This window comes from Micropterus dolomieu, linkage group LG20, assembly GCF_021292245.1.
Source record: "Micropterus dolomieu isolate WLL.071019.BEF.003 ecotype Adirondacks linkage group LG20, ASM2129224v1, whole genome shotgun sequence".
Taxonomy (NCBI): Eukaryota; Metazoa; Chordata; class Actinopteri; order Centrarchiformes; family Centrarchidae; genus Micropterus; species Micropterus dolomieu.
Window position 1 is genome coordinate 22,903,812 of NC_060169.1, and position 17,529 is coordinate 22,921,340.

A 17,529-nucleotide genomic window follows, 5' to 3' on the forward strand; every position below is an offset into this window, starting at 1 on the left:
TTTTGAGAAATTGCTCCTTCAGGTTGGTCTTCTGAGAATGCAAAATCCCCTGAACTGAATCTAACATTAATCTTCCAAAAGATAGGATTTACTGCAGGACGGTTGGATTATGGTTTTACTGTACAGTTGCACAAACTGGTTCCTCAGTGTGAAGTTGTAATGATTTTGGACTCCTACCTAACATTTGCAGACTTTAATCACATCATAATTGCTTTGCCTCTCTGTGACCCTTGTTTGGGCCCTGGTCCAGTGTTGGAAAAACGGCGATCGGCGGAGTCACACCAACGAGAAGTGGGAGTAACTTCCTGGCACACTGGCATCATGTCAGCATACTAATCACACTGCTGTGCAAAGAGCAGCCTCATATTTATTAATTTATACACCTTCTCTCTTTATCTGCTGTCTTGCCCTCTCTTTCTGTCTCTCTGTCTGACATTTTGTCATATTTGTTCTGTTTCTCTTACTTACTGTCTTCCTGACTCTGACTCTGAGTAAATGACTACAAAGTAGAGCTAATAGTGTGGCTCTTGGGTTTTTCTGTGAGCGCTTCCTCTCTGAAGCGGCTGTGCAGCAGCTATCCACCCCAGTGAAAGTATAAATCAAATAGATATTAATAAATAGGGGCCCTACAGGGTTGGTCTAACATATTTTGAATACTATCAATTGAGGCAGTAAAATATTTATTCAAATATTGAAAAGCACTAAGTCTCAAGTGGTTGGCATATCTGTCATATTAATAGGCTCTTTACATACATACACAACACAGGGGCATCTTATGCCCAGCTTGAGAAAGGTCTGGAGATACCTTGGGGAAAATGCCCTGTTGTTTGCCTTCGGTCATTTTTTCATTTTTTTAGTTCATATTTTGATGTTATCATGGTTGCCCAACAGGGTGGTGGCCTAAACAGCCTTCAAACCATGCGACACAGAAACACTCAATCAAAATTAACAATGACATTTGTTTGCAGTAAGTCAATGTAACTCAAAAGCTCTAAGCCAAAACCAATAATAATGAACTTCCTTTAGAAAGCTTATCCTTTATTTTCCCTGTGAAGTAATTATTTTCTCCAAATAGAAATAAAGGGCAATAAAGTCAGTTGGTTGGTGTCACACTATTTTGTGGGTGTGTGAACCAAAAACAGGAGGTTGGCAGGTATCAATTTGTTGTTTTGGACTGCAAGTGTTATTGATTCAGCATTTAATGTTTATATGTCTAATGTGACTGAGAGAACAAATCAAGCAATAGCTTTCTTGAATTGCAAAGGTCTTGATTTGTGTGCATGTAATCTGGGTAACAACTGCTGTAAACTGAATTTTTTAATTTATCCATGTAGTTATGAGGTAAACAAGCTACAGACTCAAAACTGAACATTACACAAAGGAAGGGTTCATTGCAGAGTTATTTATGTTTACTGTATTTTATTAACACCAGATGCGCTGTATTTAGTGTGTTACGTTCATTTACAACACCTGTCCACAGGACGATTTTCAGGTGTTGATATTATGAGTTATATTACCTAATATTGTAATATCATACTCAATTTACTTTCATTACACATTTATGTAGCGCCAATTCATAACTGAAGTTATCTCAGTAGGTGGCTTGCAAGCACAGATCCAATATCTTTCTTTTATCTTTCAACCATATCACCCATCCCTACCACCACCTATAGACAGATTTAGGCAGTTCCGCAAGTTAGAGAGAGACGCACACATAAAAATTGTTGTTAATTATGGCTCATTTCATCCTACAATTTTACTGGCAATACACAGCAGAAAAATGTTGTTTATCAAGTTGTTTACTTTCTTTTTATCTCTCCCCTCTCCTTCATTCCTGCATCCTATCTCTTATTCACCTTACATATCCTCTTCCATCTCCCTGTTAATCTATCTTTTTGTCTTTGCCTCTCATTCCAATTTCTGCACTTGTCTCTACTCTGCCGTCCTTCTCGTCTCTGGCAGTTTCAGTGTTGTGGAGGTCAAGAATTTAAAGACTGGGGTGTCAACATGTACCACAACTGTTCTGCACCTGGTCCACTGGCCTGCGGGGTCCCTTATACCTGCTGCATTACTACTAAGGTAGGTATCACTATTACCATTCTGTTAGTATGCTCACAATGGTGCTTCTAAATGTCTGCCACCGAATTATTGCAGCAAATATGACTATTAGTTGTTCCTTTTACAGCTTGGGTTCAAATATTACAACCAAACCAGTGGTTGTACAACTGCCATAACTGTACTGTAATTGTAAGCACCATTATTTTGCTGTATGCATCCTAGTTTGTTGCATATTTTATGAAGTTTTGTTCAAAGTATTCTCACAAAAAGGTATATTTCTGTCATTATGTTTGATAAAGTCAGATTTGTGTTTTGATAAAGATCCAAGATGTAGCCACATAAAATATCTATAAATATAAAATATAAATGACAAAGAGCACTGACCTAGAAAATCAGAAATGAACATCATCACGTCCTGACTATATGTGCTGTTTACATTTCACTTCACATCAAAGGGGAATTGTGCCATTTTTACACATCAAAGCTTGTTAAAAGGTCTTGGTGAGTACTGCTTCATATGTTAAGTTAAATAAAGCCTTTTGTGGCTCCACAAAGTGGTGCCACTTGAGGCGCCGACAAGGTCTGTAGACTGGATTTAGAAAATGAAAAATCTGGAGTTAGAAAGAAGTGAGCTTACCAGCTCTGGCCAGACCTCTGTAACTGCCCCTCACCTCTGCTTGGTGCTTGTTGGTTGAGGCTACATTAGTTGCTACTAGCACAACTCGAAACTCCGACCGAACAGTCAGTGGTCGAGTTGCATTTTGGATAATGTAGGTTTTGGCGAGGAAGAAGAATGTGTGATAGAATTATTAGAGCCTTGGGTTCTGCTCTATCGATTTTTGAACTGTTTTTAAGTGTCCGTCACAAGTCTGACAGTATTATAAAAGAATGCTAAATTGATGCAACTGCTAGGAACAAATAAGTAAGTGTGACTATGCTTAGGGTAAGATATTATAACGTAAAAATAAATAGTTACAGTTTACAAATTCATTTGCATTTAATCAAATGCATTTTTTAGGAAAAAGATATTTTCCACTGGGCTAAGATGTCCCCTCCATTGGGTAGAATCACTATAAACGGTGCAAATTACAGATAAAATAAACTTCAAGTAGCTGGTTAAAAGCAAGAGGATTACATGATAGACCTATGTTTTAGAAATAAACTTGCCTTACCTTGCCTTATGTTATTAGCTTTCCTTTCATTTAAAACATTTTACACAATTAGATTTTATCTACAGCTTATTTTAATTCACATCAGAATCGCTTAAAAAAAAAAAAAAACAACTTCAGAAATCGTGACCAAACAGAGGAAATTTGTAGTTGAGTGAGACTAGTAGCAGCCAGAAGAAGTGTTGAGATAAAAATTGTGACATTTTGTGGTTGTTTTTTTTTTTTACACAGTCTTGCCTCATGTTACCCTGTTTAGCAGACAATTTTCATGTTCATTAAATGCTGGAATCATCAGAATTTCCTTTGGTAAGGAAGACACCAGCTAACTGAACAGGTGCTGATTCAGTCCCTTTTAACTATAGCTGCCAATACCAGCCAGAGCAGAAAGGCATCTCATGGTATGCAGTTTGTCTATTAACTGGTTTTGAATTACTGTTGCATACTAGAATCTAAAACATTACCTGAGGTGCATGGATAAAGCAAACATTTCATCATCCCTGCCTCAATTTATTTATAATGGGTTTGTTTAGCCAGTTTGTATTTCATTCAAGGGTGTAGAAATTAGTGGGGACAGTAGGGACATGTCCCTACGAATATCCAGCGATTATTGAATTGTCCATAGCAATAATTTTGATCCAAAAATCAAAGTATAACCAACGTTGTCTGTCAGTGTCTAGTCAGTATATTTGGTACACAAACGGTTAACAGCTCTGGAAGATGTAGCTACATGAAATATCTGTCTATGGTCCCTACTATTGTTGAGACCAAACCTACATCCTTGATTTCATTAAAACTGTAATAGTGTGGAGTTGTGTTTTGAAATGCATTTTTCCCACGCAAAACAGAACATGCTCCCTTTAATTTATACACCTACACTCCCCAGAGCTTACAAGGAAAGAGAGAACCAAAACTTTTTAGTCAGACGATAGTGAACAACAGACAACATGATCGGTCCAATACAGCCTCTTACAGAAACCGTGGCACCTTTTGATATGATAAGATAAAATGCTCCTTTATTGAAATAAAAATTGGCATAGGAATGTAACAAGACAGATACAAAAAAAGTAGAATCAGTAAATGTCATCAAATATGTGAAATATATACACACTGTATATATACTATGTACAATCAAATACAGTCAGAAATAGTCTGTCCTGTGTTCTCAATATGAAATTAAATTACCACACTGTTCTTTTAATATTGTCTTTATCAACAGTTTGACATTATTGTAAGCCCATTCCAGCTTTGTGTAGGTCTACAATCTTGTCCCTGACATCCTTGGACAGCTCTTTGGTCTTGGCCGTGGTTTGGAATCTGATTGATTGCTTACTTCTGTGGACAGTCTGTCTTTTATAGAGGTAACAAACGTGATTAGGAGCACTTCCTTTAAGAGTGTGCTCCTATTCTCTGTATCAAAGATCCCTGGGAGGCAGAGATCTTTCTGATTGAGAGGGGGTCAAATACTTATTTCACTCACTAAAATGCTAATCAATTTATAAAATTTTTGACAGGCATTTATCTGGATTTTTTTGTTGATATTCCGTCTCTCACTGTTCAAATAAACCTACCACTAAAATTATAGACTGATAATTTCTTTGTCAGTGGGCAAACGTGCAAAATCAGCAGGGGATCAAATAATTTCCCCCCACTGTATGGTGGAATAATTAACTAATAATTAATTGGTTCTCAGTTTTGTCTTTTGTTGTCAGGTACAAGACGTGCACTCTGCTTTGTCAATAGTACACATGGTAATGTGTTTCACTATTGTGTATACTCTATTCAGTATCCTGGATTTGTCAAGAACTGTTAAAAATGTTTGGGAAAAAATTGCTCAGCTGGAGCTTCTGCCACTATGGTGGATCATCTTGCCATATAATTATATTCAGACTAAAATTCTCATATTTCAAATCTCGTGGTTCACAGATCTCTGTTTTGAATGAATAAATTAAATTTACGTAAGTGATGGATGAAACACAATGGTGAAACACATTACCACGTGTGCGATTGACAGAGAGTGCACTTCTTGTTGTACCTGACAACTGTTGACTTGTCTTGGCTAATAAACAAGAAATACACAGATTCTTATTTATAATACCTCATCTTTGGAAGTATTAAGTAAGCGCCAGTAAAAGTCACAACACATACCATCATTGGAAATCTTTAGGATACATTATAACATAACAAATTATGTTATTGAATTAGAAATAATATAATTAGAAGTAATTTTGCCATTTCCTATATGAACAGTAAAAATGCATTTGCACCCCATTCTTCAAACTGTTGTCCATTAGTGCAACAGTAAATTAGATAAAAGTAATGTCTTTCTTGTCCATCAGTTGTGTGTCTCGTATAATTTAATCTGTATTTAGATAATAAATTATGTCCATATTTAGGTTCACATTTATGCATTGTACAGTATCAGTCTTCCTCTCCTCTTCCTGCACCAGAAGGCCACATGAGATTGACAGTTTAGCTTATCTTATTTCAATATATGAATATATTTGAATATTTTGAATATGGAAAACCACAAGCTCAAAGCCACAATGCACATGCATCAAAGGCAACAACCATTTTCAACAGTATTGTGTTCAGTGTCTAGCTCAGTGTAACGCGCACGCACGCACGCACACACACACACACACACACACACACACACACACACACACACACACACACACACACACACACACACACACTTTCTGTGGTGATAATGTCTTCAGCAGTTTTGTGTGTGCATGCGAGTGACAGTTATGTATGTCTGGTTAATGTGCAGTTTCCACGTCTAAAGAAAAACATGCCTCCTGTTCTGTCTGTCGTTGACTCCTCTTGACGCTGAAAGCTGTTCATAGGCTTCTGTCCGTTCTGTAACTATTTCAACCTCTTAACTTGACCTCTTTGTCTCTGGTTCCCTCTCCTCTAGCCTAATGAAGTGGCCAACACTATGTGTGGATACAAAGTGTTGGAAAAAGAGGTAAGGCCTCAAAGACTGACACACATGACTCAATAAAGATAATGCTGACTAATTAAAGTGCTGCTCCTCTCCTTCAATGTCATTTTAAAATATTTAGTTCAGTTTTGTCTTCTTTGACAACTAAAGCATTATAATTTAAAGTGGCCATTTCCAACAGTTGTTCTGTATATACATCACAGTGACTATATTGACTAGCTGACATATGCTCTGTGTTACTGCCCCAAATCTTTGAGCAAAGCACAACACACAAGAAGACCTTTCAGTCATGATAAAAAGAACAAATCATATTAAGCTTTTATATATCTAGAAGTGGGATGTAATGCAGGTAGAAAAAATCTCTCCTCCTGTTTGACCATTGAGTAGAGATCAGGCCTCACAGGTCCAGGATGTTGCAGGGACTTTTCAGTTTTTTTATAAAGTGAAACATGAAACGTTTAGTTAGAATTCAGTGATTGTTGAAAAATTTTAAATGTTAAGTGTATGTCAAAACCAAACGTCTCAAATAGCTTGATATATAACGCTAGCGCATTTGTCCTCTGTATCTGATGTGCTGCCGGTCTTAGATAATTCACTAAACTAGCAAAAGAACTTGACAGTAACCTCTAACTGGTCATAACAAGCAGTTTGTGTCTCGCAGCGTTTGGACTTGATCGAAATTATACATATCAGAGGCTGCACTGATGCTTTCTTCATCTGGCTGAAGGACAACAATAAGATTATGGCTGGACTGCTATTAGGGATCCTAGTGCCTCAGGTACACACACACACACACACACACACACACACACAAACCCCAGCTCATGTTTCATTTGCCCTGGCAGATACGTATGGCCCCCCTACCATTCAGACAAAGTTATACCCATCCTGGATTGTGTTTTAGGAAGGGAACTATTTTCGTGGCAGATTTATTATCTGGGACAGGAGACTAAGTTCTCAGTTTGAAATGTGATGTAAGCAGTTCTGTTCATGTCTGACAAATGTTTCACCACTGAAATGTTTGTTTTTTTGTGTCCATGTGAACTGACCACTTGTGTGTGCATGACTGTAACTACACATAACTAACTAAGGGGACACTGGCTTACATTCATTCCCTGAAGACATAGCCTAACTTGAACCATAACCACTACATGCTCATCCCCAACCCTTACCTTAATTTTAAACCTTAAGTCTTAACCCTAAAATGTAATTATTTAAATTGTGATGACTTGTATTCTGTCCCCAAAAAGGAGGTGAGCCCTTACAATGTGTCTGTGTCTCCACAACACAGTCAAATATAAGACCAATATAAGACTGAGATGTACAGCGCGTGTTATATAAATCTGACTGGTATAACACCGTATACTCAAGGAGGCGTTAGGTCATCTGTGGCTTTCACAGAGCAACTTTTGTCCTTGTTTCAGTATTTGTCCAAACTTTTACAGCTGGCAGGGATGTAACAAGTGCAGCTTTAGTTTCAGTATATCTGTAAATAGATCAGAAGCACAATGAAATAAAACATGTAGGCACGCAACTCAGATCACTAAGTGGGAGAAAATGTAAATTGCTTCTCGATCAGGTACATTCAGCATCTCCACTCAGCAGTGACAAATTACGCAGTGCTATTTTCTGCTGCTTGGTCCTGCATGCTTGGCATGCTGGACCATGTCATTTAGGGTTTAGATCAAACAGGCAAAAGTTTTGATACATCAACTCACTGCTACAAGATTTTTTTAAATTGCCTGACTTTTGTATTTTTCTGCTGTTACAAAAACATTATCTAGAAGGTATTTTGACTCTTATAAACCCACATATAGACACATTTTGTATTCACCAGATACATCTACATCTTTCCCTTCATATCCTGCTTTTTATACCAAATCCATTAGAGGATATGGGCATGGCAGATACAGAAGGTATTTTTCATTTCTGCCCTCTTGCATCTTGTTTTAACACATATGATGCATTAAAGTCCAGACACACCGAAACCTTTGAATGTAGGAATGACAATTGTGCTGGACCCATGTCTGTACTTAAGTATGTTGGACTTCATTGAGCTGTGAAAATCCCTGTGCGGCAGGTTTAAAGTTTATTTTAAGTTGAGATATATTTACATAATTTCTACTTTCCATAAACATGCATGCTACTAAATTATTTTTATTAATTGTGGGACATTCTCATCGTAACCTGGATGATTACAGAATATCAACTAGGGCTGCAGCTAACGATGATTTTAGTTCTTGAAGCTTTTATAGATTATTTCATTGATTCATGAACGCATCGTTTAAGAAGTACTTTTGCTTGGCAGCGGCGGCATCGACACCCCTACCCCGGTATTGGGATCAGCTGTATACGCTGATAGATGATAAATATTTATTAGTCCTTTGGGAAATTCATAGTGTGTCATACAACAAACATCAGACCAACAGCCAGACAGCTGCTTTACCAACACAAACATCACCTGAGTGCTATACAAGTTATGCTAAGGTGCAGCTACCCGACACGCAGTTAATTCATGAGTGTGATGTTACAACCCAAACTCACGGCCCAACAAGGAGAACAAACCACGTGTGTTCATTTTCAGCTGAGGATTGTGGCTTACTTTGGCTAGCCTTCAACTCAACAATCAATTATGATTTCAGTTAAATGCTAAAGTTACTGTTACCTTGTCTGTGGTCCGCTGGCAGAACACCGGGTGCTTTCTGACCAGGTGCCGTCGTGCTGTTGCCAAGGCGACATAGGTTTTGTTTTACGGTGGACGGGCTGCAACATCACAGAGTTGTTGTTTTTCTTTAGCTTGAAGTAATAAGTCAGTGCGATGTGCAACAGTAATAAATGTCCGTGCGCTATACAGTGTGCTATATAGTTATATGGATTAAATGGATGCAAAGAATTTGCATCGATGCATTTTATTAATCGATGAATCGTTTCAGCCCTAATATCAATAAATGCTGACGCAAATAATTAATAAAAAGATAAAGCGTTGTTGGCTCTGAGCAGTAACTTTATTATTTGGACAGTACATCACATTGTCTGGTATACAAAGCTGTTAACACCAGCAGACTGACAGGTGATCCTGCTGTGCCATGGGTATCAGATTAACATGGCTGTTCACGGAAAAATACATCTCATTTCTCTAACAACTTGATTCCCCTCTCCTCGCATCTCCTTGTTTCATCTTTTCCTTGCATCTAACATGGGAGTGACTGAGACACAAGTGTAAGGGAAACAAGGAGACATTTAAGACAGATGAGAGGCACCTAAGGTGACCTCCCTTTGTTCCTATAATTAGCCCCTGCCTTCTCTCTCTCTCTCTATCTGTCCCCCCCCAGTTCTTTGGTGTGGTAGTCAGCTGGCTATACATCACTCGTGTTGAAGACGCCATCAGTGAGTACGGTCAGTCCACAGACGGACTACTGGAAGGATCTAAAAGAGAAGTCAAGAAGCATGGCCGCGTGGCCAAATGGTTTAAGTGTATGCCACTGTTCGACTGATGGAGACGATGAGCAAAAAGTAGAAAATGGGCTCCAGCCAACAGCCACAGTTGGTTAAATCCCTCCAGTCGATCCAGATACTGTTGCAGCCACTGAACTGCAGTTTACTATATGCTCACACCACTGTGGAAACAAATTGATGGTTTTTTGGGGGCTTTTAGTTTTTTTGGAAGAGGGAATTTTTCGGCAACCATTCTGGTTTTTATTCTTAAACTTACTGTAAATATCCAACAATTTTATTTTTTATTTTTTTTACAATATCAACTGTATTCATTATTAATTGATGTCAACATACAGTGTACTACTGCATGAGTGGGAAATGATCGCTCATTTATGTGCTTTTAGCTGCATTGTGCCTCAGACAGTCTCAGGGATACACACAGAAAACAGGACAACCACCATCTACAGCACTGACTTTGTTCTTTTATACTCATGTTCATTGTTTATTTCTTTGTTTCTGCTGCCAGTTACAATTTACTTGACTCCTCTTTTCAACCACTGATGAAGCAGGTCCTATTATCCAACCACTACTGTTGACAAAAAAAGATATTATAGGCTAAGACACTATTTCTGTCATCTGGAAGCAGGACATGTTTTCCTTTTTTGTATATTGAGCTGAAATATTCAGAGATTTTAGACTAAAAATTAATTATTTTTAATTTATTTCCCCACAGTGTCAGTCAGAGAGTCAATATGATTGTATTTATTTTAATGATGAATGCTACTACAGTGCCAACATGAGGATATCTCAGGGATTTAGTATAGCGACCCTGTCTCCTAGAAATTACATTTATGTTCTACTAATTTGCAACAGTAAATCAATCTGTGAGACACACGGTTCTACCTGAATGAGTAATAACAGATTTGTTCCTTAAAAACATTTTGTAATTTTTTAAGTGGCAAAATGTTCATACGAGTAACAAAACCTTGTGACTTGAAGCACAATCTCTGAGATGTTTACTTTATTAACACAAATTTTTGTTGCCTAAACAGTTTCTGGTGTCTGAGTCCTGTGCTTTTTACACAATCTATCCACCCAAACCACCTCATTAATTGTCTTATTATTAATAAAAAAGTTGCCATAGAACATAATTCAGATTCCAGCATTTACCTCTAAACAGTTTTGGCTAAATTAATTGGAAGCGTAATTTCTAGGAGACAGGGTTGCATACAGACATATTAAAATAGGCTAGCCAAGATGTACTGTAGGACAAAATTGCCTTAGAACATCCTACAACATATTGTATAATCCAATGCGGCTTAAGTTAAATAAGTGAATAACGTGAATTTAATGTGCTACTCCTACTATGTTTTGATGTAAAGTTGGAAACTGAGACCAAATTTTTGTTGAAGTTGATTTTTTTATTTTTTTTTTATTCAAAAAGGGATAGTTTGTTTTTTTTGAAGTGGTGCTATATGAGGTACTTATCCATAGTCAGTGTATTACCTGCAGTAGATGGTGGTCGTTATGCCCCCAGTTTGGAGAAGCAGAGAGTTGTACCGGAACAGGTGTTGTGTCAAAGTCTGTTCCCCCATTGATATGCGTTTCCCCTTACCTTCACCTGACCCCAACCTTATCCCTACCCCTAATCACAGGGGATCCTACTGAAGACTATTCTAACGGGAGCTAAACACTGTGTGACGGGGATCAGAATTTGATACAACAGGGAAAGTTAAGCAAAGTACTGCAGTGGACAGGCTCAGCAGCAAAACACACAGTATTTTAACCACCTAAAAAAGGTCCATCAAAATATATTCTATATTTGGAATATTTTCAGCGATTTACCTTTTTGTCAGACAGCCATTTCCTTTGGAACTACATTTTCTCAACCGTAGAAGTTCTGTATTCCTGAACTGCTGATCTCCTGCGGTGTTTACACTCCGGGGCCAAATCTTCCTTATGCAAAAAAATGTAGTTCCAAAGGAAATTGTTGTGACGTCAAAATGAAGCATGTATAGCGTACACTTAAACTGATATTGATTTTTCTTCTTCAATGGGCTTAAATACGTTATGCTGCTTCAGCAGTACATTGCTTAGCTTCCGTGCCGGTACAACACTCTGTTTTTCCAAACTGAGGACGTGCTGACCGCCATCTACTGCAGGTCATACAATCACTATTGATAAGTATCTCAGACAGTCCCCCTTCAAAAATCCCAAACTATTCCTTTAATGATATGTATAATATTAGTAAACTGTACCTTACTGTACTTATACTATTGCTAAAATATGTTTGCAAGTGTTTCAGGTTGGTTCTTTTCATTTCTTTCATTGGCATTTCCTCTATTCAGTAGGATACAATGCCAAACAGGACTTGCACAGTTTACATGTCAGCCAAGTTTGTACTGGAGGGTCAAATAGAGATTGCCAGGACTTTATCCTCATTAGCATGGTGACACGACATGACAAAATATGTAATAATGCAGATTAAATATGTTGCGCTCATGTTCAGCTGGCAGCAGACAAAGAGTACATTTGATTTTAACGTTACTAACATGTTGGGTTGTCCCTCACCCTGAATCAGACCTTGACAAGAAATGTTCTTATAACTTGTGAAGCTTTTTGCTGGTGGGTTGAAGGTAAATTTTCTCTAATCAGTTGGTTGAGGGTTTATTTAAAATGTTCTTACAGTATGGTTGCATTCACATAGAATCTGCTGCTTCTTGCTGTCTTAACAACAACTAAAAATGTATGGACCTGTTATTTACAATTTATGGTCTGTTTTTGTCATTCATTCACAAGTCTAAATATACTGTATAATACTTCAAACCAAAGATAGTCCGTCCTTTCCACCTTTTAACGCGTATAGCATGGAAGATGTTTTCTGAAGATGTTGCATGACATAATAGATATATATCCAAAGGTATGTTATTGGTGCATACATTCAGTACGTGGGTGGCCTCGATGGAAATCGGATCATCATCGTCTTTACTTAAGTGTCATCGTCAGTTCATTGAGTTGCACAATGCCACACTAATTGAAATAGTTTTGCATGTTTGAGGTTTGAAAATAAAATGATTTACTACTGCTGGATAAGTTCTGTTGTTTATCTTTGAGTTGACTGTAGCAGGGGTGGGGGGGGGGGTGTTAAATAAATGATGGCTGATACAGCATCACACTGTGTGTTTTCTAGGGCAGGCTTCACCCTTAGTCACTGGCAGTGTATAAATGTTTCATGCAAAAGTAGATGCAAATTTGTATGTAAAAGTATGAAAACAATGAATATGAAAACATAGTAAAGACCCTGTCAGAGGTCATGACAAAGCATATTAGTTGAATCCAAAGTAGTGACATTCAAATTCCAAAGACTCTCAATCGCTTGAATGTGAAACTTCAACCAAGAACATGGTGCTTAGTAGCAGTAATCATTATCATTCAGCACATACCTAATTTGGTTGAATGTTCACAATTCTCCATGTTATGGAGCACAGGATATTCATACTGTATCTGTAGTCTGTGAGAAATAAATTTTAGGTTGCAGATTCTTAGGACTCATTATATTTAACTCTGAGAAATAAGTCTTGGTCAGTGATTTTGGCTAAACAGTGATTACTAATCAAAGGGTCCTGGTCTATAATAAATGTCTGCAAGCTTGTAGGTGAGATTTTAACACCTACAAATGGATGAGATGGTGGTGGTATGGGGACATCTTTGTGCTAGATACGTTTGCATTTCCTTTTGTCAGCTCAGGAAGAGCCATTGAGTGTATGCCAATACTCCAGATGTGATTTTCCATGTGTTTTGCAGTTTACCATTTGCTGTTGTGTCTTTGTACTTTGTACTAATTTAAGGAGAGGGAGACTACCTTTCAAGAGAGAACCGTGATCTTTCTCTCCCTGATCACATATAAAGAATTGATTCATCACATCTTTGACATCGTATTAGTATTTGGGAAGAATTTTTCCCTGAAAAGTCTCAACAGAGAAAACTTGCTCTCTTCTTACCATAAGTAGTATTTAATTGATTGTATAATATTTTGTTAATTCACTAAGTCATTAAATAAAGACTACAATATTAAAGACAAATATTAGAGAAGGAAATACATTTTTTTTCTTGTTTTAAATAAAAGAATGAAGTGAAGCCAAGTTGATCAAAGAAAAGGGTCGAGGAACAAAGAAAAAATCTCTTCACGGATTAAAAAAAAAAAAAAAATCCAAAAATATGAAAATTAACAATGTACTCTAAACAAAGTGGTGATGAACATTAGTGGCATTAAAAACATGAGTTTAAATCAGATCTCATTATTGCTTAACATTGAAAACAAATCAATCTATTATGTAAGTGAGAGTTTGTACCGTTCAGGGTTTTTAAAATGTGAAATGAATGAAGTTGCTCATTTGAACGGTCACTTGAATTAAGGCCTTCCTTTCTTTTAGAAACATTACCATGTACAGCATTTGCGTCTCACTCAAATAGGCATCATCTGTGTGTCATTTCAGCATGACTTGGCTCTGGTTAAACTCACTTCTTCAACTCCTTTACACATTAGAGGAACTTGTATCTGTTGTATTGCTGTCTTCCTCTTACCCCTGCTTCTACTGCTGCTTTAAAGACTTCCTGCTGTATGGACCTATTAATATTTTACTCCCACCACCACAGAGAAAGCAGAAATTATTTTCCTACATCACCAACAAGGAAGGAAGAAGCTGTTGAGAATTGTCTGGAAGGAGTGGTCCTGCTGCTCTGCTCCACCAACACACACCTTAAAATAAGTTGTTTAGTTTCTTTCCACTAGCTCATTCTCTGTATGGTCAGCTCTCCCACTAATTTTTGTCGTGGATTCGATATATATCATGTGTCCAAATGAAAAGTTGATCACATAATAAGCTACACCTCCTATTTGTCTCTCTGGGAGTGATTTCACTTGGAGAGTTGCTGCTTTGCAAAATGTTTAAACTGAAAAAATTGTGTGATCAAGTAGCTGAGCAAATGAGGGCGATGTTTGCATGAGATGTACCACATGTTTTCTCCAACAAGCCTACAGCAGTTGTTTGTCCTTAAATACATTTGATGCCATTCGGAAATTACAGGTGCATCTCAAAAAATTTGATTATTGTTTATTTTTTTATGTAATTTAAGTAAATTCTAGATTCTAGAATATTGATGATTGAAGGTTTACAACTCAAATCAAAAATCCATATCTCATTACAATATTAGAATAAAGAATTAAATATTGACCTGAGAAGAGCCTCTCTCAGTCTGGTTCAGTACACACAACCACAATCATGGGGAACGTCTGACTGGACAGTTGTCTAGAGGACCGTCCTTTAACACCCTCCACAATGAGGGTAAGCCACAGAAGGTCATTGCTGAAAATGCTGGCTTTTTACAGGGTGAGATGCACCTGTACATATGTTTTCCAATATCTATCCAACACAGCCATACTCCACCAAGACCTGTGTTTCCAATGTGTTGCATCTCAACACACTTAACCCTAACTACAGTGTGTGATGACTGAACTACAGTGTAGTTAAGGTTAGGGAGAGATTGTGGAGACAGGTAATAAAAATGTAATTTGCAGGTGTGTGACAGGAGGTGAACTGTGGTCTCCTGCATGAGAGTAATGTGCCAGCACCTTGCTATATAAAGGGCTCAGTGCTCCATGCATTGGCATGATTTTGTCACAGACTGGTCTTATGTACAGTTTTTTTAATATGTTTTTTTGTCTGTCATTCCTATCACTCACTTTAAGATCTGTAGATGAAGCTTCATTATAGTTCAGTAGGGCGAGCAACACTTATTTGCAGGTGAAAACAAAAATGTATGTAAACCAAATCACTTTGTTTTGTAGCACCATATTCTACTTCAGTTTCGACTATTCCCACTCACATTAAGTAATGGGCATTTCAGCTTCAGCTTTTTGATTATAGATGCAATTAGTCTCTCACACTGCAGAGAATCAGTCATCCATTAACATTCAGTCGCAGTGTGAATAATGATTAGGCCAGGTTGTGTTTTTAAAACTATAAATGTGGTGATATTACTGTAAGCTATTAAGTATTGGTATGACATTTAATTTCTGAGCAAGAAGTATCTGCTTTACTTAGCCTTTAAGGAAAATATAGTGCACCATTTTATTGTTGTCTAATGCCCATTTCACTTACATTAATTATACATTACTGCATGATCCTAACATCAGAGATCAGACAGAGTAGAGTGGTTGTGCCTCTGCATTGACCTACAGTATGGGCTGTCACTGACCTTGCTGACAGTGTTTGTTTCCCTTTCTGCCTCTCCCGTGAGAAACTTTGAGTTGATCTGTGTGAGTGTCGGTCATCTCTGCCCGTCTCATCCTCGGCTGTCTTTCCCTTGACTTTCACTTCTCCTCTTAAGCTGTTTACACTAAACCACATGAGCAGACAGATGTACAGAGAGCAGAGTAAGGGATGTCAGGCAGACAGCCAGCCTCATGTGACTGTTCACATGGGTACAGGGCACATGGGTTCCTGGTATCTATTTATTCTTATGTCTCATTTGATTGACAATTTATGGTCCTCTAGTGGACTTCAGCCTTTCAATGAAACTGAATTACCAAATGTTTTGTCCTTCAATGTTTTCAATGTCGGTAGAGATTGTTGATAGTGATAACTATCAAGTAAGTTAATGAAAGGCTCTGTAATCGTCCCTTTCAATAGTACTATACATGTTTAGTGATGATGTCCATTGACAAGTATTTAGTTACAACCAACAATCCTACAGTGAAACATAAATCAGTTCTCACTCTAAAAGATATGTACAACAGGATCTCCATAACACACTGACACAGATGCATAAATCCACCTTTAGTGTGCTGGCTTGTCGTCAGCAAGATTTCACACCAGCAGCTTATAGCTACAATTTAATTCCTTATCTGTAGTCTGTCGTGCTCCTTCCTGATCCAAATGTAGGGTTGTCTCAGTTGCAGCCAGCGCTTGCACTGTGTTATCAGTCTAAAGTTTAATTAGTGATTTTACTTGCTAAAGCCTTTTTTCTCAAACTGAATAATTATCTTACAGAAAAGTGCTGAAAACATATTCTACATTAAAAGAAACTAATTTCACAGTAGGAAAGATTTCAAACTCTTAAAAAAATATATAGTAGACCTTTCTCCTGTTGTCAGAGAGAAAATAGGTGAGACACATGAAGAGAGAGATAGTGTGTAGTGAATCCTGCTGTTTATACAATCTGCACATCACACCACTACACATGTACGTAAACTGTGTGTGTGTGTGTGTATGTGCGTGTGTCTGGAGAGGGGATTGCAAGCTGGTCTTACCAATGGCTTGGCGGAGCTCCTCCAGTGTTATTTATTATCACTGTCAAACTAACCCAACATACAGAAACCAGAACTGTCACACAAGCTATATTTTCTACTTTCTGGGGACATTTGGACGCACCAAGCTGGCAAACACAAGCACACACACAGCACATTGTCTCCCACCACCCATTCAGCCTCTGCTAATGGACTGCCTGCATGAAGTTAATGGTCCGAGCACAACTACTAAATTGTTAAATTCAAAACATGCTCTAGTTACAATGGGCCAGAAACTCAATTAATATTGGTGCCGGTAGAGTTGGAGTAAAGCACTATACACTATATCTGACACATCACAATCAAGCATTCGCTCAGTAGTTATCTATACACACAGTGAAATGGGTCAAAAACACACAGCTTAGTAAGATCACTTTTCCATAACTGCAATATTATGTAACTTAGCAAATATATGACTGTAAAAGCTTTGGTTAAATGTTGAGATTTCAGTTGAGAATCATAATTTGATGCAATAATATAAACAGTTTAAAGAAATTCACAAATTTGGTTTAGTGAGGCAAGTAAACGTAGCATAATCTATGTAAATGTAGCCGTATTTATCAATATGAAGT

At 37.6% G+C, this 17,529-nt stretch overlaps 1 protein-coding gene across 1 annotated transcript in view; it reads left to right on the plus strand.

Moving 5' to 3' along the window:
- tspan15 (tetraspanin 15) overlaps positions 1-12,699 on the plus strand; it is a 43,896-nt gene extending 31,197 nt beyond the window's left edge. The window contains exons 5-8 of the mRNA XM_046032362.1: positions 1,963-2,079; positions 6,148-6,198; positions 6,836-6,952; positions 9,507-12,699. Coding sequence (XP_045888318.1) covers positions 1,963-2,079; positions 6,148-6,198; positions 6,836-6,952; positions 9,507-9,668 — 447 coding nt within the window. The 3' untranslated portion in view covers positions 9,669-12,699. The remainder of the gene's footprint in view (positions 1-1,962; positions 2,080-6,147; positions 6,199-6,835; positions 6,953-9,506) is intronic.
- Positions 12,700-17,529: the final 4,830 nt, after the last annotated feature.